Source organism: Pongo abelii, chromosome 1, assembly GCF_028885655.2.
Source record: "Pongo abelii isolate AG06213 chromosome 1, NHGRI_mPonAbe1-v2.0_pri, whole genome shotgun sequence".
Classification (NCBI taxonomy): Eukaryota; Metazoa; Chordata; class Mammalia; order Primates; family Hominidae; genus Pongo; species Pongo abelii.
The window spans coordinates 193,533,210-193,557,183 of record NC_071985.2 but is presented as its reverse complement, the minus strand read 5'-3'; the positions used below and the strand labels follow the sequence as shown (position 1 = coordinate 193,557,183).

At 51.5% G+C, this 23,974-nt stretch overlaps 2 protein-coding genes across 3 annotated transcripts; one reads left to right on the top strand and one right to left on the bottom strand.

The window, feature by feature from the left end:
- MFSD2A (MFSD2 lysolipid transporter A, lysophospholipid) lies at positions 1 to 16,466 on the top strand. Of its 2 annotated transcripts, none has more exons than XM_002810995.6 (14): positions 1 to 1,288; positions 2,985 to 3,119; positions 4,594 to 4,718; positions 11,736 to 11,859; positions 11,996 to 12,074; positions 12,382 to 12,539; positions 13,114 to 13,204; positions 13,324 to 13,445; positions 13,599 to 13,682; positions 14,141 to 14,224; positions 14,318 to 14,430; positions 14,846 to 14,989; positions 15,081 to 15,257; positions 16,017 to 16,466. In XM_002810995.6, exons 1-14 carry the CDS (start codon positions 1,196 to 1,198, stop codon positions 16,078 to 16,080), a joined length of 1,593 nt encoding a protein of 530 aa, XP_002811041.1. In that variant the 5' UTR covers positions 1 to 1,195; the 3' UTR covers positions 16,081 to 16,466. The 2 variants fall into 2 exon arrangements, with proteins under 2 accessions (XP_002811041.1, XP_054393461.1); XM_054537486.2 differs by having other exon boundaries at positions 1,030 to 1,282.
- Positions 6,525 to 9,180, bottom strand: LOC134760753 (small ribosomal subunit protein uS5-like). Its single transcript, XM_063720394.1, has 2 exons — positions 8,388 to 9,180; positions 6,525 to 6,599 (listed from the first exon to the last, which is right to left on the bottom strand). Exons 1-2 carry the CDS (start codon positions 9,174 to 9,176, stop codon positions 6,525 to 6,527), a joined length of 864 nt encoding a protein of 287 aa, XP_063576464.1. The 5' UTR covers positions 9,177 to 9,180.
- Positions 16,467 to 23,974: the final 7,508 nt, after the last annotated feature.

Sequence of the window (23,974 nt, the reverse complement as noted above, 5' to 3'; positions counted from 1 at the left end):
AAAGATTGTTCTTTTCTGGCATCCGTGCCTGCCTTCTGTTCCAAACTAATGCCCTCCCATCTTCTTTTGAGGACCACATTTCTGGGCATTCTCTTTTTCAAAACTTTCCCTGTTTCAACCCTCAGTGCCTCTGGAGCCTTGTATCTCCCAGGGCCTCTTGTTGGGGAGACACATACACCCCATTCAGACTTCTGTAATTTATGCTAAGAGGGATAGAGCAGGGCTGTTGAGAGCAACTGCTTTGGAATCGGACAAAACCCTTCAGGCCTGGCTCTGCCACATAACAGTTGCTTCACTTCTCCAAGTTTCCCCTTCCTGTGATGTAAGATGGGGATAATAATAGCACCACCCTCACTTGGTGGTTTTTGAGGGCCGAAAGAGATCACATTAAGCATGGAGGAAGCTATCCATAAAAGGCCACTGTTGTCATAGTGTACTAGTGGGCGTAGCCCCGGCTTCTCTCCACGACTGGAGAGCTCCCTTCTGGCAGGAGCAGCCACTGGATTGCCTCATCTTTCTCCCCATTGCCCGGATGCCAAGGGCAGAACGGGGGAATGGTGTGTCTTCGGGGATGAGAGAGAGGCATCAGGAGGGAAAGTGTCAGCGTATGTTCTCTAGGCTTGAAGAAGGAGACAGGCCCTGACTCCAGATTTTAAAGTGGGCTTCAGAGCCCCTACCTTTCCTAGGCCTGGGGGTCAGAAGTCATGGGTGGTAGGCCCAACTCGGGGAGAGTCGGACCTTGGGGACCTCGGGGACCTCGGGCAGATCAGGGACTTCGGGCAGATCGCTTTCAGCCTGGGGCCTCGGTTTCCTCGCGCGTGTCTGGGAGGTCTCGCGGCCTGCTTCTCGGATTGCTAGGAGCCAGCGCAGGCAGATGCCGGTTCCGGGGCTTGGAGAACGTGGCTCGGTGGCACAGAGCCGCCGGGCGAGGCGGGGGCAGGGAGGCGGGCGACGGGATTGGCTGGAGGCGGGGCAGCGGGGCTCGGGGATTGGCCGCAACCGAGAGGGCTGGGCAGAACTATAAGAGGCGCGGAGGGGGCGTGCAGCAGAGTGCGTGCCTCGCCTGCCAGCCGGCTTGGCTAGCGCGCGGCGGCCGTGGCTAAGGCTGCTACGACGCGAGCTTGGGAGGAGCAGCGGCCTGCGGGGCAGAGGAGCATCCCGTCGACCCGGTCCCAGGCGGCGTGGCCCGCCGGTCATGGCCAAAGGAGAAGGCGCCGAGAGCGGCTCCGCGGCGGGGCTGCTGCCCACCAGCATCCTCCAAACCACTGAACGCCCGGCCCAGGTGAAGGTGAGGGCCCGGCACCCCGCGTGGAGGGCGAGGGGAGGGAGGAGGCGGAAATGGGGGATCGGGGGCGTCCCGGGGTCGGCCTGGTCAGGGGACCATTGGGATAGCCAGGGACAGGAAGCCTACGAGCCAGAGAGGACCTGGGGGTGCCCTGGGACAGGGGGTGACGGAGAAAAGCTGTGGGCGCCGTCGCCCCCCTTTGCTCACCCGCACTCCACGCTCTGCGGAGAGGCTCTGCCGGCAGCCCCATGTGATTCCCCGCTCTGCCTAGCCGGTTTCCATTCTTCCGTGTTGAGCGGCTGGGGCTTGCCGCCCCAAACTCCAGAGATGACCCCAGAAATCTGGGAAACTCCCCTTGGTTCCCCATCTCTCATCCCCTACCTCCCACTCCACCCACCTACTCTTGCGCCTCATCTCTGCTGTTAGGGCCGCTCAAGTTCATTCATAAGAACAAGAGCTCTGCTCTTAAAGGAGCCGCGTCCCTCAGACATTTGTCTGAATGTGGATGTTCGCGCGGGAACGGTGCTTTGCGCATCGAGACCATCGACCCCATCCCCAGTCCTGGGGACTTATTGAAGGACCAAATAAAATGAGGCGGTCCCCTAGGAAAGGATCTCAGGCAATAGATACCTTCGTGGGAGGTGACTGTCTTTTCCTTTTAATTTTATTAACTGATCCTTGGAAGGAGCTGGGTGAGCAATTATGCTGTTACTATGTATGAGTAATATCTACTTTCCCTGGGCAACCCAACCTCCCTAGTGCCCCACCCGGAGAGGGATCAGGCCTGAACCTGGAGGCATTTCCTCCCGTCTCCAAGGTCCTCTAGGAGCTCGGGGGTGGAGGGCGATGGGTCGGGAAGCTGGAGGGTAGGACAGTTCCTGGGTCTGCCTGAAGCTCTGGCTGCCTATAGTGGTCAGGGATGCTCTGGGATAGGTGGAACAGCTGCGCCTGCAGCCAGCTGGGCCGGGCCCCCATAGCTCTCTAGAGCCCTCACCAGGAGTAGGCAGGTGGATCCTGTCTCTGAGGCAGGGTGGGAGCCTGGGCTGGGCTCAGGCAGCTCTTGGCAGCAAGCGGATTTTCAGGTTGTGGCAGCTGGTGCCGGGTGGGGACAGGTCCGCTGCTGGAGCATGCTCCCCCTGAAACTTGGAAAGGAGCAGTGGCTGAGGCCTTGGGAGGAGTTCTTTAGGGATGGTGGACTGATAAGTTTCCTTAGAATCTCCAGGAGGGAGGTGGCTTAGGGGCAACTTTCACACAAGTATGGATTCCCCTTTTCCATGTTCCTAAGAATGGAGAACACCTTTCTTTTGTAGAAAGTGGGATCTCGGAGATCGAGACCACGCTGGCTAACATGGTGAAACCCCGTCTCTACTTAAAATACAAAAAATTAGCCGGGTGTGGTAGCGGGCACCTGTAGTCCCAGCTACTCGGGAGGCTGAGGCAGGAGAATGGCGTGAACCCAGGAGGCGGAGCTTGCAGTGAGCCGAGATCGTGCCACTGCACTCCAGCCTGGGCGACAGAGCAAGACTCCGTCTCAAAAAAAAAAAAAAAAAAAAAAAAAGGTGGGATCTCCTGGATAGGAACAGGTCAAAGCAGAGTTGTTTGTTCTGGTAGAGTTGGCCAGAGGGATGGTCCTTCCTGTGGAACCTTCTTGGATGGAGGCCAGAACCTTGGGCCTTTCATCTTTTCCTCCTCTTCCCAGAAAGAACCGAAAAAGAAGAAACAACAGTTGTCTGTTTGCAACAAGCTTTGCTATGCACTTGGGGGAGCCCCCTACCAGGTGACGGGCTGTGCCCTGGGTTTCTTCCTTCAGATCTACCTATTGGATGTGGCTCAGGTGAGTGGTCTAAGTCTTGGAGGGCTCATTCAGCGTCCTGAGGTGGGGAAGACTATGCACCCCTGGGTCAGTTCGCTCAGTTTTCCCCATCTGTGAAATGGGACCCCAAATCACTACTTTGCTGCCTCTGAGTCAGTGGGCAAGAAATGAGAAGACCCTGGAAAGTATCCAGGAAGGGAGTGTCTCCACCCCAGGAGTCTTTGCTGGAAAGATCTGGCAACTCCTCCTTGCCTGGCATGAGCAACAGAGCCTGAAGCAGTAGGCGGTAGAATGAGGGAGAATGGGGCCTGCTGGGGATGCTGTTCTTAGAAGAGACTGGCATACTGTGTCCCTGGCTGGGAGATAGTCAGCTGGCTTGACTCAGGGGTTGGTGGCTGTTGCCAGGCTTGTGGATGAGATGCATCCCACCTTTACCTGAGGAGCAGAAGGGTACTTAGGTGCCAGGCTAAGTTAGAATGCCCCAGTACACAGGGTCTTTGACTGGGAGGGGTACTTAGGGTGAAACAGGACTATTCTGTGCATTGAGAAGCCTTGGCCAGAAGCCTGGCATCCTGAGAATTCGCCCTGTCTGGATGGGAGAGTGGGAGGCAGAATAGCCATGACTACCGGGGCTCCTGAACCAGCTGTCTTCTCTGTGTAGCATCTAACTTGGCAAGCATCGCATCTTAGTTGTATCCATTTACAGAGGGGGAACACTGAGCTTCAGAAGGAACAAAAAACTTCAGCAGCTAATTTTTGAGTAACTCTCATGGGCTGGGCCTTGGGTGGGGTATAAATATGAGGAACCTGCAGTCAAAGTGTAAACCTGTTGCAGTGGGTGTTAGAGCTGGGGTTGGGGGGTTAGACTAGGGAGACTATGGTATAGGGAAGAATACCCACTCCCCGGAGAAATAGCAATAGCAGGGCTTTGATGGATGAGGAGGAGTCTGTATGTATTTAGGGCCTGGGGGGTTTTGGGGAAGGGAGGGGGATAGCTTGAGTGGGTAGTGACAAGTCCCTTTTTAAAAAGCATCTATAGGCTCCTTTTTCCACATCCGAGATAGAGCTTGAACCTATAAGGTAGAACTCATAACTCCCATTATACAGATGCGGACACTGAAGCACACTGTGTTCACCCTGCGAATGATCATTCTGATATCAGGTGGTCAGGGGCTCAGGGCTGAGAGAGGGAGGGAAGGAAATGTTTATGAATTCATTTGAATTGATGGGAATGTTTTCGAGGGCAGTGGAGGGAAGCAATTAAGGAAACAGAGCTGGGAAAGCTTCTAAGAAGCCACCCAGTGCTACTCTTATTGGAGAAATGCTATTGTCATTATTAACAAGGCAAGTGAAGATGTGTAAGGTCTACGTGGGAGCAGCTCAGGGTCACAAGATCCTGGCTGAGATAGGGAGGGAGCCTCCGCTTCTGCCTACCAATGAGAGTTGAGGCGAGTAGAAGGATGAAGAAGTTGTCTTTTGCTTCTCCCCATTCCAGGTGGGCCCTTTCTCTGCCTCCATCATCCTGTTTGTGGGCCGAGCCTGGGATGCCATCACAGACCCCCTGGTGGGCCTCTGCATCAGCAAATCCCCCTGGACCTGCCTGGGTCGCCTTATGCCCTGGTGAGTAGAAGATGCCCCTTTGAGGTGGCACAAGGCAGGGCTTCCAGCATATCTGCTCCTTGGTCCTTCTCTCTGTCTTGTCACAGGCAGGAGGGTGAGGAGAAGGAAGGAGTTAAAAGCCCAAGGGTGTCGAAACCCCATCCAAGGCATCAGCTACCCTGAGCACGGGCACTGGCATGCTCAGCCAGTTCATTTCCAGGACAGCCAAAGTGCTAGGCTGGGCAGCTCAGGCCTCATTCCTCCCCAGGGTCCACTCATTCCCCTTGGTGAAGCTGGAATTCTGAATTCTCCCACTCTATCACTTCCTGCAGTGGCCGAGGTAGTACTTAAGAGTGGTTAAGCAGTTGTACTCTGGAGCCAGCCTGCCTGGGCTTATTTTATTATTTTTATTTTTCTTTCTTCCTTTTTTTTTTTTTTAGAGACAGGGTCTCGCTCTGTCACCCAGGCTGGAGTACAGTGGTGTGATCATAACTCACTGCTGCCTGGAACTCCTGGGCTCAAGTGATCCTCCCACCTCAGCCCCTCGAGTAGCTGGGACTACAGGCACATGAACCACACCTGGCTAATCTTTTAAAATTATGATTTGTAGAGACAGGGTCTCACTATGTTGCCTAGGCTGGCCTTGAACTCCTGGGTTCAAGGTGTCCTCCCGCCTCAGCCTCCCAAAGTGTTAGGATTACAGGTGTGAGCCACCATGCCCGGCCCCTGCCTGGGTTTAAATCCCAATTTCCCTACTTACAGCTGAGTCACTTCACATCTCTGAGTCTCAAGTTTCTTCATCTGGAAAATGGGGATAATAATTACGCCTATCTCACAGAGTTGTGGTGGATTAATTTTTTTTTTTGACGTTCTTAGAACAGTGCCTGACTTAATTCTACTTCATTAGGTTGATGTAATTTTGAGACTTAAATAAGTTGATACTAAAATACCAAGCAGTGTTTGGGACACTAAGTGCTATGATGACCACTTCAGGGAAGCTCAGCAGGAGAGCTGGCATGTGGTCCCTAGTACAGGCCACACCAGGGGAACTGCGGAATCCTGGGCTGGGAATTAGACGTCAGGCCCAGCCTGCTGCATCTCTGCTTCCCTGTGGGACCCTCCAACAGCACATTGATATATAATTTGGCACCCCTTCAGGGTGGCTCCTGGCAGAGCAGGGGATGGGGTAATACCCAGGATGGGGTAGCAAACCCATAACCTTTGGCACCTTGGATGACGTAAATTACCTTTTCCCTTGGTACAAAGCCTGTGCTACTCAGCTTCAGGGCCAAAGTAGGCAGAGGTGGTGCCACGGATCGGATCAGACGGCAGGGGAGACGCACAGGATAGGCTGTCAGGCGGGGGCTCTGGTTCCCTCCAGGACATCCTGCTTCAGGGTGTGGGGGGGCATACCCCTTTCATCTCCAGCCCATCCCGGCTTAAGTGGGCGCCTTCCTGCCCCAGGGGCGCCCATACCTGGCCTCCGGCCTTCAAAGCTCTTCCCGCAACCCCTTCCCCCACTACAGCTTCCTTTCCCACGAGGCCCCCCACCCACCCCAATCCTGCCAGCCCCTGGCTAAGGCCCAGGTTGGAGCCTTTGATCCAGTCTTCAGGGCCGGGGGCAGGACAGCCTGCCTTACCTGTGCAGGCTGCTCAGGGCTCCTGCGGCGCCAGCCCGTGAGAATTGGCCCTGTGCCCGCCTCCCTGGCAGCCAGTAGAAGGGGAGGCTCTGCTGCCACATCGCCTCATGAGGCCCAGCCAATGGGAGGCAGCCGCTCCCAGGGATGGTGGCTGCAGGCTGGGATACTCCCAGTTACACTGGGTTCCTCAGCAGCAGCTGCTCAGCTGCTTATGAGCAGAGGTTGGAGTGTTTGACAAAGGCTGATGAGGAGCTCTTGTTCCCTGAGGAGACAGAGTCAAGAGAGGTGGAGGTGGGCAGGCCTTCCCTGTGGCATGTAGGAACTGAGCAACTTCCTGGGCAGGTGTGGCAGCCAGCTTGGGGAAGTTGCTGGGGGCCCTTCAGGCTGGTTTCTGATCTAGCAGGTGCCTGTGTGCGTATGCTTCTGTGGCTGGTGGTGCCTGTGTATGCGCGCACGTGGGATGGCTCGTGGGCTGAAGGCTGGTGTGCATATGACCTCCCTGTCCAAACTTTTTTTCCTTTTTGTGGTGAATGGGGTCTGGCTATGTTGCTCAGGCTGGTCTCAAACTCCTGGGCTCAAGCTATTCTCCTGTCTCAGCCTCCCTAAGTGCTGGGATTAAAGGCATGAGCCACCATGCCTGGCCAGACCTCTCCACCCATACCACCAGACCCCTCCTCAGGCCAGGCCTGGAGACCTGGAACCCCCTTTCCTTTCAGTGTAGGAAGAAACTGGGTCTGTCAGGGTTTGTGAGCCCTGTAGCTCTCTCTCTTCCTGGACCTCAGGGCAACCCCTGCTCTGAGCCTACATTTAAATCCTCTTCTTGAAACCAGGAAGACTTTTCTTCCTCCTCCACCTTTCGTTTGTTTGTTTGTTTGAGACGTAGTCTCACTCTGTCGCCCAGGCTGGAGTGCAGTGGCGTGATCTCAGTTCACAGCAAGCTCCGCCTCCTGGGTTCACGTCATTCTCCTGCCTCAGCCTCCTGAGTAGTTGGGACTACAGGCGCCCACCACCATTCCCGGCTAATTTTTGTATTTTTAGTAGAGACGGGGTTTCACCGTGTTAGCCAAGATGGTCTCGATCTCCTGACCTTGTGATCTGCCCGCCTCGGCCTCCCAAAGTGCTGGGATTACAGGTGTGAGCCACTGCACCTGGCCCTTTTCCTTTTTTTTAATTAAAAAAAAAAACAAAAAAACACATATATAGAGATGGGGTCTTGTTATGTTGCCCAGGCTGGTCTTAAACTCCCAGCCTCAAGCAATACTCCTGCCTCAGCCTCCTGAAGTGCTGGGATTACAGGTGTGAGCCACCATTCCTGGCCAAACCAGAAAGACTTTGACAGTCACTTTGCCTGGAGTTCTCAAGGCTACTGTGTGAGAGACCAGATGTCAAGCAGGGTCCCATGGGGAGGCTGCAACAGCTGGGCCTGAGGTCTCCTTCCCAGCCCAGGGCTTTCTGCAGCTCCCCTGGTGTGGCCTGCATTAGTTACGCATGCCAACTCTCCTGCTGAGCTTCCCTGATGTGATCATTACAGCACTTAGTGTCCCAAACAGTGTTTGACATTTTAGTATCAACCAAGTCTCAAAGTTACTTCAATCCTGTGAACTAGAGCCAAGGCACCTCCAATGGCCTTTCAGGAGTTCCATTTCCACTCCCGCCTCATCTCCTGATTCTATCTCCCCGTTCTCTTCACTCCAGCCCTCCTGGCCTTGCCCTTCCTTAGACCTGCCTGATACGCACCTATCTGAAGACCTTTGCACTGACTATTCCCTTTGCCCGGTCGACTCTTGCCTCAGATGTCTAAAAGGCCAACTCCCTCCTCTCATTCAGGCCTTTGGCATGGATGCCACCTTCTCCTTGATTATTACATCCTTAATGTGGAATGTTAAAACTGCACTGCCCAAAAAAGAAATATTAGAGAACCGACAGATTTGTATCCCTGCTGTACCAAAAACAAAAACAAAAAAGTCAAAGTGAATGTACTTAATGCCACTGAACTGTACACTTAAAAATGGCTGTAATGGCAGTGGCACATGCCTGTTGTGCCAGCTACTTGGGAAACTGAGGTCGGAAGGTCGGGGGTCAGGTAGCTGTAGGTCTTAGAGATGGCATCAAAGGTGGCCTTGGCGAAGTTGCCCAGGGTGGCAGTGCAGCCCCGGGCCGAGGTGTAGCAGTCATCGATACCAGCCATCATGAGCAGCTTCTTGGGCACAGGTGCGGAGACGATGCCAGTGCCCCTGGGTGCAGGGATGAGGCGCACCAGCACAGAGCCGCAGCGGCCTGTCACCTTGCAAGGGACGGTGTGGGGCTTGCCAGTCTTGTTCCCCGAGTAGCCTCTGCGCACGGAGACAATGGAGAGCTTGGCCAGAATGATGGCCCCACGGATGACGGTGGCCACCTCCTTGGAGCACTTAACACCCAGACCGACATGGCCATTGTAGTCTCCGATAGCAACAAACACCTTGAACCTGGTGCGCTGGCCGGCACGGGTCTGCTTCTGTACCGGCATAGTCTTCAAAACATCATCCTTGAGAGAGGCCCCCAGGAAAAAGTCAATGATCTCAGATTCCTTAATGGGCAGGGAGAAGAGATAGATCTCCTCCAGGGACTTGATCTTCATGTCCTTGACCAAGCGGCCCAGCTTGGTGACAGGCATCCACTCCTTATCCTCGGCCTTGCCTCCGCGAGCTCCGCGGCCTCGGCCCCGGCCCCGGCCCCTTCCACAGCCGCGACCCCGGCCCCGGATGCCACTGCCGAAACCTCCACGGAAGCCACCGCGGTTCCCCATCCCAGGGCCACCAGGGCCTCCGGGTCCCCCCGCTGCACCGGCGTCATCTGCCATTTGGTGTTTTCTCGGAGAAGAAGCTCATAAACATTTTTTTAAGGTTATGGTAAATTTTATGTTACATATACTTTACCACAGTTTTACAAAAAGGTTATATAACATGTTGGGAGATGAGTGCTGTGAAGAAAAGAAATAAAGCTGGCTCCAGGAGATTAGAATAAGGGTGCAATTCACAAATGGGTGGACAAGGTAGGCCTTGTCCACCTTCCGACCTCTGGAAGGAGACTGTATTTACCAAGTCTCCCTATCAGGAGTTCACTGAGCACCTCGTCAAGACCCACACCGGAGTCTCCATGCAGCAGACCCAGGCTCCAGCTGTGGCTACAACATAGGGTTTTTATACAAGAAAAGTAAAGTGAATTAAGCCTGTTAAAAAAAAAATGTTTACAAGACAGAGTCTTGCTATGTTGCACAGGCTGGACTCAAACTTCTGGGGAAAAGCAATCCTCTTGCCTCAGTTTCCCAAGTAGCTGGGACAACAGGCATGTGCCACTGCCATTACAACCATTTTTAAGTGTACAGTTCAGTGGCATTAAGTACATTCACTTTGGTTTTTTTGTTTTTGTTTTTGGTACAGCAGGGATACAAACCTGTCGGTTCTCTAATATTTCTTTTTTGGGCAGTGCAGTTTTAACATTCCACATTAAGGATGTAATAATCAAGGAGTTTATTTGTTTGTTTGAGACAGGGCCTCACTCCGTCAACAGGCTGGAGTGCAGTGGTGCAATCTCGGCTCACTGCAACCTCTGCCTCCCGGGTTCAAGTGATTCTCCTGCTTCAGCCTCCCAAGGAGCTGGGACTACAGGCGTGCGCCACCATGCCTGGCTAATTTTTGTATTTTTAGTAGAGACGGAGGTTTCACCATGTTGGGCAGGCTGGTCTTGAACTCCTGACCTCAGGTGATCCACTCGCCTCGGTCTCCCAAAGTGCTGGGATTACAGGCATGAGCCACCGCGCCTAGCCTAAGTACATTCACTTTGTCGCCACCATCACCACCATCCATCCATTACATCCTTCCAAAGTGAAGCTCTCTACCTATTAGACACTAACTCCCCATTCCCCTCTCCCCACACCCGCTAGCAACCACTATTCAACTTTCTTCATGAATTTGACCACTGTAGGTACCTCATGAGTGAAATTACAATATTTATCTTTTTGTGTCTGGCTGATTTTCCTTGGCTTAATGTCTACAAGGTGTCATCTATGTTGTAGCATGTGTCAGAATTTTATTCCTTATGAAGGTTGAATGGTATATATAACTTTTAAATTATGTCAATTTTTCTGTTTGCCAACTAGTATGTAAGTTCCACCAGGGCAATGATTTTTTATCTGTTCTCTGGTTATCCTAAGTAATTAGAATAGCACCCAGCCCATAGCTGGAACTTATGAGGAAATGAGGAAATGAGGAAACGAGCTTCAGATAATTTAAATAACTTCCCGAGACTAAGTTTCATAGTTAGTTGGTGGAGCTAGAATGGAATCCCTGAAGAGTGGCTCAAAGGCCTTTCTCTTTACCACGGCCTGTGCTGCCTTGCTATAGTGATGTCATGAAGTTAGTCCATCCTGAGGTCTAACCCCTTTTGATGGTGTGGAACTCACATGGGGAAGGTGGACATTTGCCCACCTGGGCCTTCAACTCTCCTTCACTTGGAGCTGGCCTCTCCCCATCATGCCAGCTTCCCTGTGTCTGAATGGGTGTGTATGTGTGTGTGAATGAGGTATGTGTGTGTGTGAATGGGGTGTGTGAATGAGATGTGTATGTGAATGGGGGTGTGTGTGAATGATGTGTGTGTGAATGGGGTGTGTGTGTGTGTGAGATGGAGTGTGTGTGTGTGAATGATGTGTGTGAATGGAGTGTGTGTGTGTGAGAATGGGGTGTGTGTGTGTGTGAATGGGGTGTGCGTGTTTGAATGGGGTGTGTGTGTGTGAATGATGTGTGTGTGAATGGGGTGTGTGCGAATGGGGTTTGTGTGTGTGAATGGGGTGTGTGTGTGTGAATGGGGTATGTGTTAGAATGGGGTGCGTGTGTGTATGAATGGAGTATGTGTGTGTGAATGGGGTGTGTGTGTGAATGGGGTGCGTGTATGTGAATGGGGTGTGTGAATGGGGTGCGTGTGTGTGAATGGGGTTTGTGTGTGAATGGGGTGTGTGTGTGAACCGGGTGTGTGTGTGTGGTTGATGAGTATCCGTGTGAGAACACGGGAGTTGGGGCTGCTCATTCTCTTTGCCTCCTTGCCCAGCCACCTGAGGTCTTGGACTCCTGTCCTAGCTCTCAGCCCATTAGAGGCTGCTGCCTCTGGAGTAGACTCAGGGTCTGACCTCGCACTCCATGCCTAGGATTTCAGTCTGGGGGCCCAGTTCCCATCTGCCATTCCGGGCTTGGCCATCAGCCTCTTCCCAGAGGTCCAGGTTGGGTGGATTCGGCAGGAGTATGGGGAAGGAAGGAAGAGCTTAGCTTCCTTCCCTGTGGGGACCCTGTGAGGCATAGCAGACTGGGCTGGGCCTGGCTCCTGGGCTCCAGCCTCCAGCCTCCACTCACACCCTCCTCTTCCTCAGGATCATCTTCTCCACACCCCTGGCCGTCATTGCCTACTTCCTTATCTGGTTCGTGCCTGACTTCCCAGACGGCCAGACCTATTGGTACCTGCTTTTCTATTGCCTCTTTGAGACGATGGTCACGGTGAGTGTGGGTACCTCCCTTGGGTGTCTCTAGGGGCCGAGAGGAGGGCGGTCCTTGGGGCCCCCAGGGTTGGTACCGGAAGCTACATCCGTGTGTCCACCCGCCTGACCGGCCAATGACCTGTCTTCCATGCCAGTGTTTCCATGTTCCCTACTCGGCTCTCACCATGTTCATCAGCACCGAGCAGACTGAGCGGGATTCTGCCACCGCCTATCGTGAGTCTCCCCAACCCACCTGACCCCACCCTCCAGGGACCCTCCAGCCACACTTCTTCGCTTGCGGGTCCAGCTCTTTGCTCTGCTCTAGGGTGTGGGTGTGAAACCATCTTAAAAATAACTCAATCCCCTTATTGGTCAGATGAGACCTGGAGACGTGCATATGCGTTCAAACCAAGGTGTCACTTACCCCACTACCTCTACCCACCCTGCCTGGAGCTACCGCTGGGCTCCCACCCATTTGACCTTCCTCCCTGGGCCCACAACCCATGAGGCCCCTCCAAAACACCTCCTTTTCTCCTGCCAGGGATGACTGTGGAAGTGCTGGGCACAGTGCTGGGTACGGCGATCCAGGGGCAAATCGTGGGCCAAGCAGACACGCCTTGTTTCCAGGACCTCAATAGCTCTACAGTAGCTTCACAAAGTGCCAACCATACACATGGCACCACCTCACACAGGGAAACGGTGAGGCCCTGGGCAGGGCAGGGATTTGGGGAGATAAGGAACAATGAGGTGGTTTGTATAGTAACAGCTAGTGTTTATTAAATAAATGTTGGGCATTTGATATACATAACAATTAATACACCCAATATACCTACTTTGCAGAAAAAGAAACTGAAGCTTAGAGAGGCTGAATAAGTTGCCCAGAGTCATAAAGTTAGTGAATTGCAGAGATTTGGGAAGATTTGAATTCTGGGCTGTCAGACTCTGCAGCCTGGTTTCTATTTTTTTCCTTTTGTTATTATTTGTAGAGACGGGGTCTTGCCAAGTTGCCCAGGCTGGTCTCAAACTCCTGGGATTACAGGTGTGAGGGCTGTACTCAACCAGCCTGGTTTCTGAGCATGTTGTGTATCTTAACTGTCCAGCCTTGGGAAGCAACAGCAGGCCCGGGATGATCCTCCCATTTCACCCATGGAGACAGTACGCTCCCAGAGGAGAGGGGACTGGCTCAAGATCATTGAGAGGGGCTGCTGGAACTGGGGTGCTGAGATGAGCTCAAACTGACCATCCTTGTATGTCACCTTCACTTCCCTTATAGCAAAAGGCATACCTGCTGGCAGCGGGGGTCATTGTCTGTATCTATATAATCTGTGCTGTCATCCTGATCCTGGGCGTGCGGGAGCAGAGAGGTAAGGGGGTGCCTGGGAAGGGATGCAGGCCTCAGCATGGACAGCTGTGTCTTTATGCCTGGCCCTCAGGCTTTGGGAGGGGTCTCTGCTCCTTCTTCACTGTCTGCTCTGGCCCCCAGAACCCTACGAAGCCCAGCAGGCTGAGCCGATCGCCTACTTCCGGGGCCTACGGCTGGTCATGAGCCACGGCCCATACATCAAGCTTATTACCGGCTTCCTCTTCACCTCCTTGGCTTTCATGGTGAGTGGGTTGTGACGTGCTCAGCCTGAGAAGGGAGTGTAATGGAAGCGGGGTGAGCAGAGGTCGCTGGGGCTTGGGGGATGTCTTGGGGATGCTCAGCCCCAACATCACCTCCTTCCTTGCATTTCCTTCCCTACATTGCCCCATGCCCAGCTGGTGGAGGGGAACTTTGTCTTGTTTTGCACCTACACCTTGGGCTTCCGCAATGAATTCCAGAATCTACTCCTGGCCATCATGGTGAGTGGGGCCTGAGCAGGGGCGGGCAGCCTGGGCTGAGGTGGCATAGGCTGTGGAATGGTTCTTGGAATAGGCAGAGGATGTTTCTCAGGCTGGCCCAAGGTCGTGAAAGGATGAGGGAGGCTTCTCAGGATATTTGGTTGGACCTTGCAAAGGTAGGACTGTGAAAGAAAGAGTTTGAGGTTAGATGTTTGAGTAGTGAGCACAGCAAAAGCAAGGGCAAGGACACCGGGAACTTGGCTCAGAGGTTTGAGAGGGCAGCAGACAAGGTGGGCCTGGACCAGCTCTGAGCTCTCCTGGGGAGCCATCGAAGGTGCCTGTCATCTTCGTTGCTGCCCACATGATGTCATCTGGCTGCTCTTGGGCAGGGCTGGGAGCCGCTTTGGGGTTCTGGGAAGGGCAGGAGGGGCTCTGTGGCTCTAAACCATCTCCCTTTAACCCCCTTTGTCCGTCCACAGCTCTCGGCCACTTTCACCATTCCCATCTGGCAGTGGTTCTTGACCCGGTTTGGCAAGAAGACAGCTGTATATGTTGGGATCTCAGTGAGTGGGGTTGAAGAGCAGAGCCTGGGTTGAGTTGGGGATGTCTGGAGGGAACCTCTCAGCTGACTCATCTTCCTGCACCCCCTTCCCTAGTCAGCAGTGCCATTTCTCATCTTGGTGGCCCTCATGGAGAGTAACCTCATCATTACATATGTGGTAGCTGTGGCAGCTGGCATCAGTGTGGCAGCTGCCTTCTTACTACCCTGGTAGGTATATACAGGCCCCTCCTCGGGTATCTCCAGTCCCTAGTCCCCAGTTTTGAAGCTCCTCGGGGAGAGTTCTATGCGGTGTTCTCCCACAGGCCATTCTGTGGGTCCAGGTTAGGAGTGGGGGAGGTCTGTCCTGTACAGTTGTACAGGTAGTGAGCTTTGCAAGAACACCTAGTCAGAGTGAAAAATGGGGGCTATAATCTGGCCTGGGCTCCACTTGCCACGCTGAGCACCTCCAGGCAGGGTTACTTCCTCTTAGAGCAAGAGGCCTTTTCTTATTCATGTGAAGGTCCCATATCCTCACTGAGCTGTGTACCCATGGTACTGCAAGCTTCCAGAGGGCCACCTCTTCTCATTAACACAGAGGCCCGTTAGGTGGGTCGGTCCTCATGGCTGTCACTACTCTGCGCAGGTCCATGTTGCCTGATGTCATTGACGACTTCCATCTGAAGCAGCCCCACTTCCATGGAACCGAGCCCATCTTCTTCTCCTTCTATGTCTTCTTCACCAAGTTTGCCTCTGGAGTGTCACTGGGCATTTCCACCCTCAGTCTGGAGTGAGTGGGGTGGGGACCTGGGGCAGGACTGGGCAGGGCCAGGCCCCAGGTGCCCCATCTTCACCGTTCTCCTGCCCCCTGGGTCCCATAGCTTTGCAGGGTACCAGACCCGCGGCTGCTCGCAGCCGGAACGTGTCAAGTTTACACTGAACATGCTCGTGACCATGGCTCCCATAGTTCTCATCCTGCTGGGCCTACTGCTCTTCAAAATGTACCCCATTGATGAGGAGAGGCGGCGGCAGAATAAGAAGGCCCTGCAGGCACTGAGGTGAGTTGGGAGGGGACAGGATGCTGGAGGAGGGGACATCACCGTGTCTAAACCCTCAATTTGTGTCTCCTGTGGCCAAGTCCAGACTCACCCCCCGCACATCTTCTCTGGACAGCTGTAACACTTAAGTACGCACCAGGCACTGTGTTAAATGGTCTTACCTTTATTCAACAAATACATACTGGCTGCCTACTATGTGCTAGGCAATTGATTGCTCTAGTGAACAAGACAAAAATCTCTGTCCTTAAGGAGCCTGTTATAGGACGTGTGCATCCATCACCTCCCATACCCCTCCAACAACCCTAAGTATCAGGTTCTTAGGGTTCCCCCTCTGCAGGTGAAGAAGTTGAGGTTTCAGCAGGAAGAGTACCTGGCCCAGCTGAGAGGGGCGGAGCTGAGGTTTGAGCCTCAGCATTCTGGCTCCAGAGACTGCACTCTTCCTCACCCTCCTGGCACATAGGACCTGAGTATGGCCTGAACCCTGCATCTGGGGAAACCAGTGGGCAGGCTGGAGTGAGTCATGCCAGCCCGTCAGCCAGCCCAGGCGAGAGTGTAGATCTAGGGTTTGCAGTACCCTGTGTGCAGCAAGGACAGTAAACAGACCAACCAACAGTTGAAAGTGGGAGTGAGCAAACTCTGTGTCCCGTGGTTCACTTTAGTCCAACAGCAGGGCCAAGATCATGTCAGGAAGGAGGCAGGTGGGCTGGAGAGGGGTAAGGATGGATGCTTCCTCCAACCCATCTCCTCTGGCTCTTGCAGGGATGAGGCCAGCAGCTCTGGCTGCTCAGAAACAGACTCCACAGAGCTGGCTAGCATCCTCTAGGGCCCGCCACGTTGCCCGAAGCCACCACGCAGAAGGCCGCGGGAGGGATCAGGACCTGTCTGCCGGCTTGCTGATCAGCTGGACTGCAGGTGCTAGGAAGGGAACTGAAGACTCAAGGAGGTGGCCCAGGACACTTGCTGTGCTCACTGTGGGGCCGGCTGCTCTGTGGCCTCCTGCCTCCCCTCTGCCTGCCTGTGGGGCCAAGCCCTGGGGCTGCCACTGTGAATATGCCAAGGACTGATCGGGCCTAGCCCGGAACACTAATGTAGAAACCTTTTTTTACAGAGCCTAATTAATAACTTAATGACTGTGTACATAGCAATGTGTGTGTATGTATATGTCTGTGAGCTATTAATGTTATTAATTTTCATAAAAGCTGGAAAACAGCTGCCTGTTTGTGTCTGTGTCTTCAACCACTCACTGAGCCCTTCTGCCTTAAGACTCCGTTAGAGAACACACTGAGCCCCAGGTGCTACTGGGTGGGGGCGAACATGTCTGGAGTTGTGGCTGGAGTGCAGTGGCGCAATCTCGGCTCAGGCAATCCTTCCTTCTGCTTCACCCTCCCGAGTAGCTGGGACTACAGGCATGCACCACCACGCCTGGCTGATTTTTAAATTTTTTTGTAGAGATGGAGGTCTCACTATGTTGCCCAGGCCAATCCTTCCCGCTGGACTCAAGCAATCCTCCTGCATTAGCCTCCCAAAGTAGTGGGATTACAGGTGTGAGCCACTGCACCTGGCCTCTTGCTAAGTCAGGACTGTTCTTATTTGAAAGATAAGAACACCCTAGTGTAGAGAGGGATTTAGCTAAAGTCACGCAGCCTTTAGTGACCTAACTGGAATTTTATCCCAACTCTGTAAGACTCCAATACCGTAATCCCCACTGTCTACTTCCCTGTGTCTGAGAATGACCAGGGGACCGGCAGACAGATGCTTGCTCTGGGTGTGCCTGTACACTGTGCTTCCTGCCTGGTGCATGCCTGAGCCTGCAGGGCTGGCGGGGCTGGAGGCCTGTGGGGTCCCTGGAGACTGGTGGTTCTTTCTCCACAACTGTTACTGATGGTATTGAAAGGTGAAAATGTACCTGCTGGATGTGTGTATCAGATGAGGGAGGATTTTACCACAGACGCACTGGTGACAAAAAAAAACCAAACACCTCCGGTAGGGAACGGGGTGGTGGGGAAGGCCTAGTTGGGAGCACTTGGCTAACTTCCATGGTATAAATAACTCCCACCATAGCCAATTTCAAGTTATCCATGGTTGTTCTACTTTGAACATTTCCTAAACATTTAGTAGTTGGCTTTTACAAGCTGGTAGGAGCTTGCCTAACACACCACTGGGTCTCACACTTAGGCCAAGCCCCCAAAATCACAAGAAGGCAAAGCTGGCAGGACCAGGAGCTACTAGTCAAACCTCCTGATTTTACAAATAGATAAATGAGGCCCAGACAAGAGAAAGCTCTTAGGCTATTCTGGTTTGGTTCTTACCTTGAGTGTGGGGCTCCGTTTTGGGTGGGAGGGGGGTCTACCATTTTTACTGATGAAGTTCTGCCAGGTTACTTTGATAAATTACATTAAGCGTTACTAACAGGCATGGTTACATGTGCGTAATAAGTATGAATTCAGTTAGTCTTCAGATAGTTGTCAGAACTTCCCTATGAGGAAGGTATTATTGTCATCCTCACCTTAGAGATAAGGAAACTGACGCAGGGAAAAGTTAAGTAACCTGCTCAAGGTCATTGGACAGTCACTGGAAGAGCTGATACTTGAATTGAGGTTGGCTATAGTGCCTGGGCTCTTAACCACTACTTAAGGCTGTTAGGTGAACCAATGGTTTTGTCAACACCAAGGCAAGTCACACACTGTCTTTGTATCAGCCATCTCATGTCAGGCTGTCTGGGCAAGGCAGGAGCCTAGAGTCTGGTCTGGCCTCTGGAGCTAGCCTGCTCAGAGACTCTGAGATAATGTTTATAGAAGCCCACTTATACCTCCTCTCTCCCACCACTCTAACTAGTAACCACCAAGTCCTGTCTTTAAAAAAAAAAAATTAAAGTTTTCAGCTGGGCGCAGTGGCTCACGCCTGTAATCCCAGCACTTTGGGAGGCCGAGGCGGCAGATCACCTGAGGTCAGGAGCTCGAGACCAGCCTGGCCAACATGGTGAAACCCCGTCTCTACTAAAAATACAAAAATTAGCCAGGTGTGGTGGCACATGCCTGTAATCCCAGCTACTCGGGAGGCAGAGGCAGGAGAATCACTTGAACCCAGGAGGCAGCAGTTGCAGTGAGCTGAGATCACGCCACTGCATTCCAGTCTGGGGGACAGAGAGAACCAGTCTCAGAAACAAACCAAAAACAAACAAACAAAAACAAAACTAGCCAGGGGTGGTGGCACATGCCTGTAATCCCTGCTACTTGGGATGCTGAGGGCAGGAGAATGGCTTGAACCTGGGAGGTGGAGGTTGCAAAGAGCCAAGACCATGCCATTGCACTCCAGCCTGGGTAACACAGCAAGACTCTGCCTAAAAAAAAAAAAAAAAAAAAAAATTAAAGTTTTCCAAACCACTCAAGCTTGTTTCTTTCCTGTCCCTACAATTACTTCTCAGGCATTATGCTCTCTTACCTGGGTGAATAGACCAGCATCCTGTCTGGTCTCCTTGACTTTAATTTGATCTCCTCACCTTCTTTCTGCAAACTATCCAAGACAACTCAGTAGCTCTCCTGTTTAGAAACATTTCCGTAACCTGGGTGTAGTGGCTCTGCCTGTAATCCCAGCTACTAGGGAGGCTGAGGTGTGAGGATTACAAGGCCAGGAGTTCAAGACCAGCCTGGGCAACATAGACCCCAATTCTATAAAATAAAAAACAATTAGCCAGGTGTGGTGGCTTGCACCTTGTAGTTCCAGCTACCCAGGCAGCTGAAGCAGGAGGGTCTCTTGAGCCCAGGAATCTGAGGCTGCAGTGACCTACGATTGCGCCACTGCACTCCAGCCTGGGGAAAAGAGGGACACCCTGTCTCAAACAAAACAAAAAGTTTCCTAGAAATCCTTCTGTGAGTTTCTGCCTGAGACCCCTACTGACCTCCCCAGGCCCAGATCTAGATGCAGCTCTTTTTGCAGGCCACCTGCTGGACCCTGGTCTTGCAGCTCCTGCTGCAGTTCCACCTGGCAGACACCCATCCAATATGTCTTGACTCCAGCAAGCCCCTCTGAAGCAGTCCCTACCCCTCTGCCTTTGGGACTCTCTGAGGGATCGTCTCTTTCATCGTGGTCTCCCACACTGAGCCGAGGGCCAGGCATGGTGGGGTGGGGCAGGCACGTGAAGCTGAGTGAATGGGAGCTGTGACCAGAGCAGGCTTTGGCTGGGTGTCAGACCCGGCTCCCACTGACCCACTGTTACACCTCTCTCCAGGTCACAATTTCCCCCAAACTTCCTATGGGGATTTAGACTTTTCATTTTTTCTTTTTCTTTTTTCTTTTTTTTTTTTTTGAGACAGAGTCTTGCTCTGTGGCCCAGGCTGGAGTGCAGTGGCGCCATCTCGGCTCACTGCAAGCTCCGCCTCCCGGGTTCATGCCATTCTCCTGCCTCAGCCTCCTGAGTAGCTGGGACTACAGGTGCCCGCCACCACGCTCGGCTAATTTTTTTGTATTTTTAGTAGAGACAGGGTTTCACCATGTTAGCCAGGATGGTCTCGATCTCCTGACCTCGTGATCCACCCAAAGTGCTGGGATTACAGGCGTCCCAAAGTCCTGGGATTACAGGCGTGAGCCACCGCGCCCAGCCAGGGGATTTAGACTTGAACGCCCTTGCTTCTCTCCAGTTTCACACTCACAGAAAATTGCTCTCCTCTTCCAAGATCCCCTGTTGAATTCTTGGGGACTTCTTTCAGGGTGGGACGGGTGAAGAGGGGAAGCAATGTCTGTTGGGTCATTGGCTACTCTAGGTCCCTTCTGGACAGATCATACCTACTTATTCTTTGGGAGAAGAGCCATATTGACTTCCTCTATGCTTGAATCCAGCATTACTACAACAAACCCTGTCTCTCCCTCTTCACTCGGCCCTGCTGCCCTGTTTTGCCAACCTCACAGCCCACCCACACCTCTGCTAAGGACCAGGTGCAGCTTTGGCGCCACCTGCTGGAAGAAAGGAGCAGCACCTCCACATTTCAAAGAAGAAATTCCAGATCTGACATTGGTTTGGAATATCGATTCCATTGATCCGAAGAGATATTTACAATGAGTCTACTATATGCCATACACCAACTAGGCTCTGAGGACAAAGTGGTGAACAAAATAGAGCTTACATTCTCGGTGGAGATCAATGACAAATAAATAATTTCAGATCGTAATAAGCATCATGAAAGAAGCGAGGTGATGTGATGGAGGAAGCTGGTACGGAGCTACTTTAAGTCAAGTGCTCAGGAAAGAATGTCCTGAGAAAGTAACATTTGGCTGGACACAGTGGCTCATGCCTGTAATCCTAGCACTTTGGGAGGCTGAGGTGGAAGGATCGCTTGAGCTCAGAAGTTTGAGAGCAGCCTAGGGAATATACAGAGACCTCATCTCTACTAAAGATAAAAAATTAAAAAATTTAAAAAAAAGAAAGAAAAAGAGAGTGATCTTCATGAAGTATGAGAAATAGCTAAATGTGAAGAGAGCTTAGAGGGAAAGCATTGCAAGTAGACAACGCAGACCCCAAGGCCCCAAAGAGCTTGGAATATCGGAAGGACAGAAAGGAGACCAGTGTGGCCAGTGTAGTGAATGAGGCCAGGCACAGTTGCTCAAGCCTGTAATCCCAGCACTTTGGGAGGCCGAGGCAGGTGGATTACCTGAGGTCAGGAGTTCGAGACCAGCCTGACCAACATAGTGAAACTCCATCTCTACAAAAAATACTAAATTAGCCAGGCGTGGTGGCGCATGCCTGTAATCCCAGCTACTCGGGCAGGAGAATTGCTCGAACCTGGGAGGCAGAGGTTGCGGCGAGCGGAGATCGTGCCATTGCACCCCAGCCTGGGCAACAAGAGTGAAATTCTGTTTCAAAAAAAAAAAAAAGAGAGTATCTCAGGGAGAAGGAACAGCATGTGCTAAAGCCCAGAGGCCAGGGAGATCATGGTGGAGTCAAGGAACAGAAAGGCCAGTGTGCCTGGAGCACAAAGATTGAGGGAATGGGATGCAAGATGAGGCTGAGGATGAAGGCAGAGGCAGATGGTCCACAACATGGCTTTGTGGGTTGTGTTAAGCATTTTGGTCCTTATCCTAAGAGCAGAGGAAGGCCATTGAAGAGTTTTAAGCAGGGAAGCCATATGATAGATGAAGAGTTTGGAAAGACCTATCAGCTGCTCTGAGGAGAAAGAATTGAAGAAGGTGAAAAGGGAAGCTGGAAGACTAATGAAGAGGCTGCTCGTGTAATGTTCCAAGGATGAGTGATATTGATGAGTACAAGACGAGTGGAGGCAGTGGAGATAGAAAAGGACTGATTTGGAAGCTGGTAGGACTGGATATAATTGAGATGGAGAGGGAGAGGCGGAGAGAGTATGAAAGTGATGTCTATATTTCTTTTTCTTTTCTTCTTTTCTTTTCTGAGCCGGAGTCTCACTCTGTCGCCAGGCTGGAGTGCAGTGGCACAATCTCGGCTCACTGCAACCTCCGCCTCCTGGGTTCAAGTGATTCTCCTGCCTCAGCCCCCCAAGTAGCTGGGATTACAAGTGCGTGCCACCACGCTCAGCTAATTTTTGTATTTTTAGTAGAGACGAGGTTTCACCATCTTGGCCAAGATGGTCTTGATCTCTTGACCTTGTAATCCACCCGCCTCGGCCTCCCAAAGTGCTGGGATTACAGGCATGAACCACTGCACCCGGCCTATATTTCTTTTTCATTTGTTTGTTTTTAAGAGAATGTCTCACTGTCGCCCAGACAAGAGTGCAGTGGCACGATCATGGCTCACTGCAGCCTCCACCTCCCAAGCTTCAGCGATCCTCCTGTCTCATTTTTTGATTTTTTGTAGAGACAAGGTCTCGCTATGTGGCGAAGGCTGGTCTCGAACTCCTGGGCTCAAGCAATCCTTCCTCCTCAGCCTCCCAAAATGTTGGGATTACAGGTGTGAGCCATGGAGCCCAGCAATGCCTAGATTTCTATCTTGGGAAACAATGAGTGGGACTTCTAAACACAGCAAACATGAGCAAGTTTGGAGGCCAAAAAAATTCATTTGCCACTTGTTTATAACATTTTCGTATAAATAGGGAAGAAATCACACTTAGGAATTCCACTGTCAGGGACAAGCCTACAAACTATCACCACTACTACTATACAACATTTCTTTTTTTTTTTGAGATGGAGTTTCGCTCTTGTTGCCCAGGCTGGAGGGCAGTGGCAAGCGATCTCAGCTCACTGCAACCTCCACCTCCTGGGTTCAAGTGAGTCTCCTGCCTCAGCCTCCCGAGTAGCTGGGATTACAGGCATGCACCACCATGCCCGGCTAATTTTGTATTTTTAATAGAGATGGGGTTTCTCCATGTTGGTCAGGCTGGTCTCAAACTCCTGGCCTCAGGAGATCTGCCCGCCTTGGCCTCCCAAAGTGCTGGGATTACAGGTATAAGCCACCACGCCCAGCCACTATACATTTCATTGGCCAATATAAACAAGCAACATAAATTGCATTAGATAATGTAATTAGACAAGAAAAAGAAATAAAAATTGGAAAGATATATGTAAAATTTTTAATTTAATTTAATTTATTTTTGTTTTTATGTATTTTTTAAAAACAGGGTTTCACCATGTTGCCCAGGTTGGCCTTGAACTCCTGGACTCAAGGGATCCGCCTGCCTTAGCCTCCCCAAATGGGATTACAAGAGTAAGCCACTGCACCCAGCCTGATACAATTATCTTTATTTGTCAATGACATGTTTGTATTCCAAGAGAACCCAAGTGAATCAACTGAAAAACTACTATAAACAATGAGAAGTCTCAGTAAGGAAAAATGGTATAAAATTATTACACAAAAATCAATCCCCTTTATATATACAAACTGCATTAAGCTAAATTGCATTGTTCAATGTAATAACCACACCACATTGCCTATTTAATTTTAAATTTAAAACGAATTGTTGGGAATAACGTTCAAAATCCTAAGGAAATTGAACACTCAAACAGAGGATTCTTAGCAAAGCAATTTTATTTCTGCGCAGAGGGGTGCTTCTCCTTGGCCAGTTGCCATGAGAGCACACCTGAACAAAGGGGCACGAGAGCCTTTATTCCTGACGTAAGTCCTGCCCCTCTACCCTTTTCCCATTGGCTAGGGTCGGGTCGTACACTCTAAACTAATCCTGGTTGGCTAAACATTTGAACTTTTTTTAGATAAGGTGGGCATGTAAGGGAGAGAGGGGAAAGGGAGAGGGGTATCTGCAATGAGCTAGAGAGCTAGTCTTCTTTCCAAATAAGGAAAGGAATGTGAGCTGGTACTGACAACACCTGGTACTGTGGCATGTCTGGGCATGTAACAAAGGCAGAAAGGAAGAAAAAAAAAAGAAAAAGAAAAAAGGGGTGGGTAGGGGGGTACTATAAATTAAAGAATAAAGGATTGATCAGGCTATTTGAAGAGAAACCTCATCATATCCCACATAATTGAAATCAAATAAATTTAAAAATCAATTCCTCAATCATGCTAATCACATTTTAAGGTCTCATTACCACATGTGACTGTTGGTTACTGTATTATAGAATATGCTGTATCAGAACATTTCAGTCATTGCAGAAAGTTCTATTGTTCAGTGTTGACTTAGAAGATACAGTGAAAGAGGTGACCTCATTTATGAGAACAACAAAATGCTTCTGAATAAGAATGAAATAATTCTTTGTCAAACCACATAACTTAGTTTTTGGTCATGGGCCACCTGCATGGACCT

Excerpts from the sequence above, each read along its gene's own strand:
- LOC134760753 (XM_063720394.1), bottom strand. The coding sequence starts at position 9,176 with ATGGCAGATGACGCCGGTGCAGCGGGGGGACCCGGAGGCCCTGGTGGC. Across the intron at positions 6,600-8,387 it reads TTCCGACCTCAGTTTCCCAA|GGAACAAGAGCTCCTCATCA; the intron begins GTAGCTGGCACA and ends CTGTCTCCTCAG.
- MFSD2A (XM_002810995.6), top strand. The coding sequence starts at position 1,196 with ATGGCCAAAGGAGAAGGCGCCGAGAGCGGCTCCGCGGCGGGGCTGCTG. Across the intron at positions 13,446-13,598 it reads TCACCTCCTTGGCTTTCATG|CTGGTGGAGGGGAACTTTGT; the intron begins GTGAGTGGGTTG and ends CCCCATGCCCAG. Across the intron at positions 14,990-15,080 it reads ATTTCCACCCTCAGTCTGGA|CTTTGCAGGGTACCAGACCC; the intron begins GTGAGTGGGGTG and ends TGGGTCCCATAG.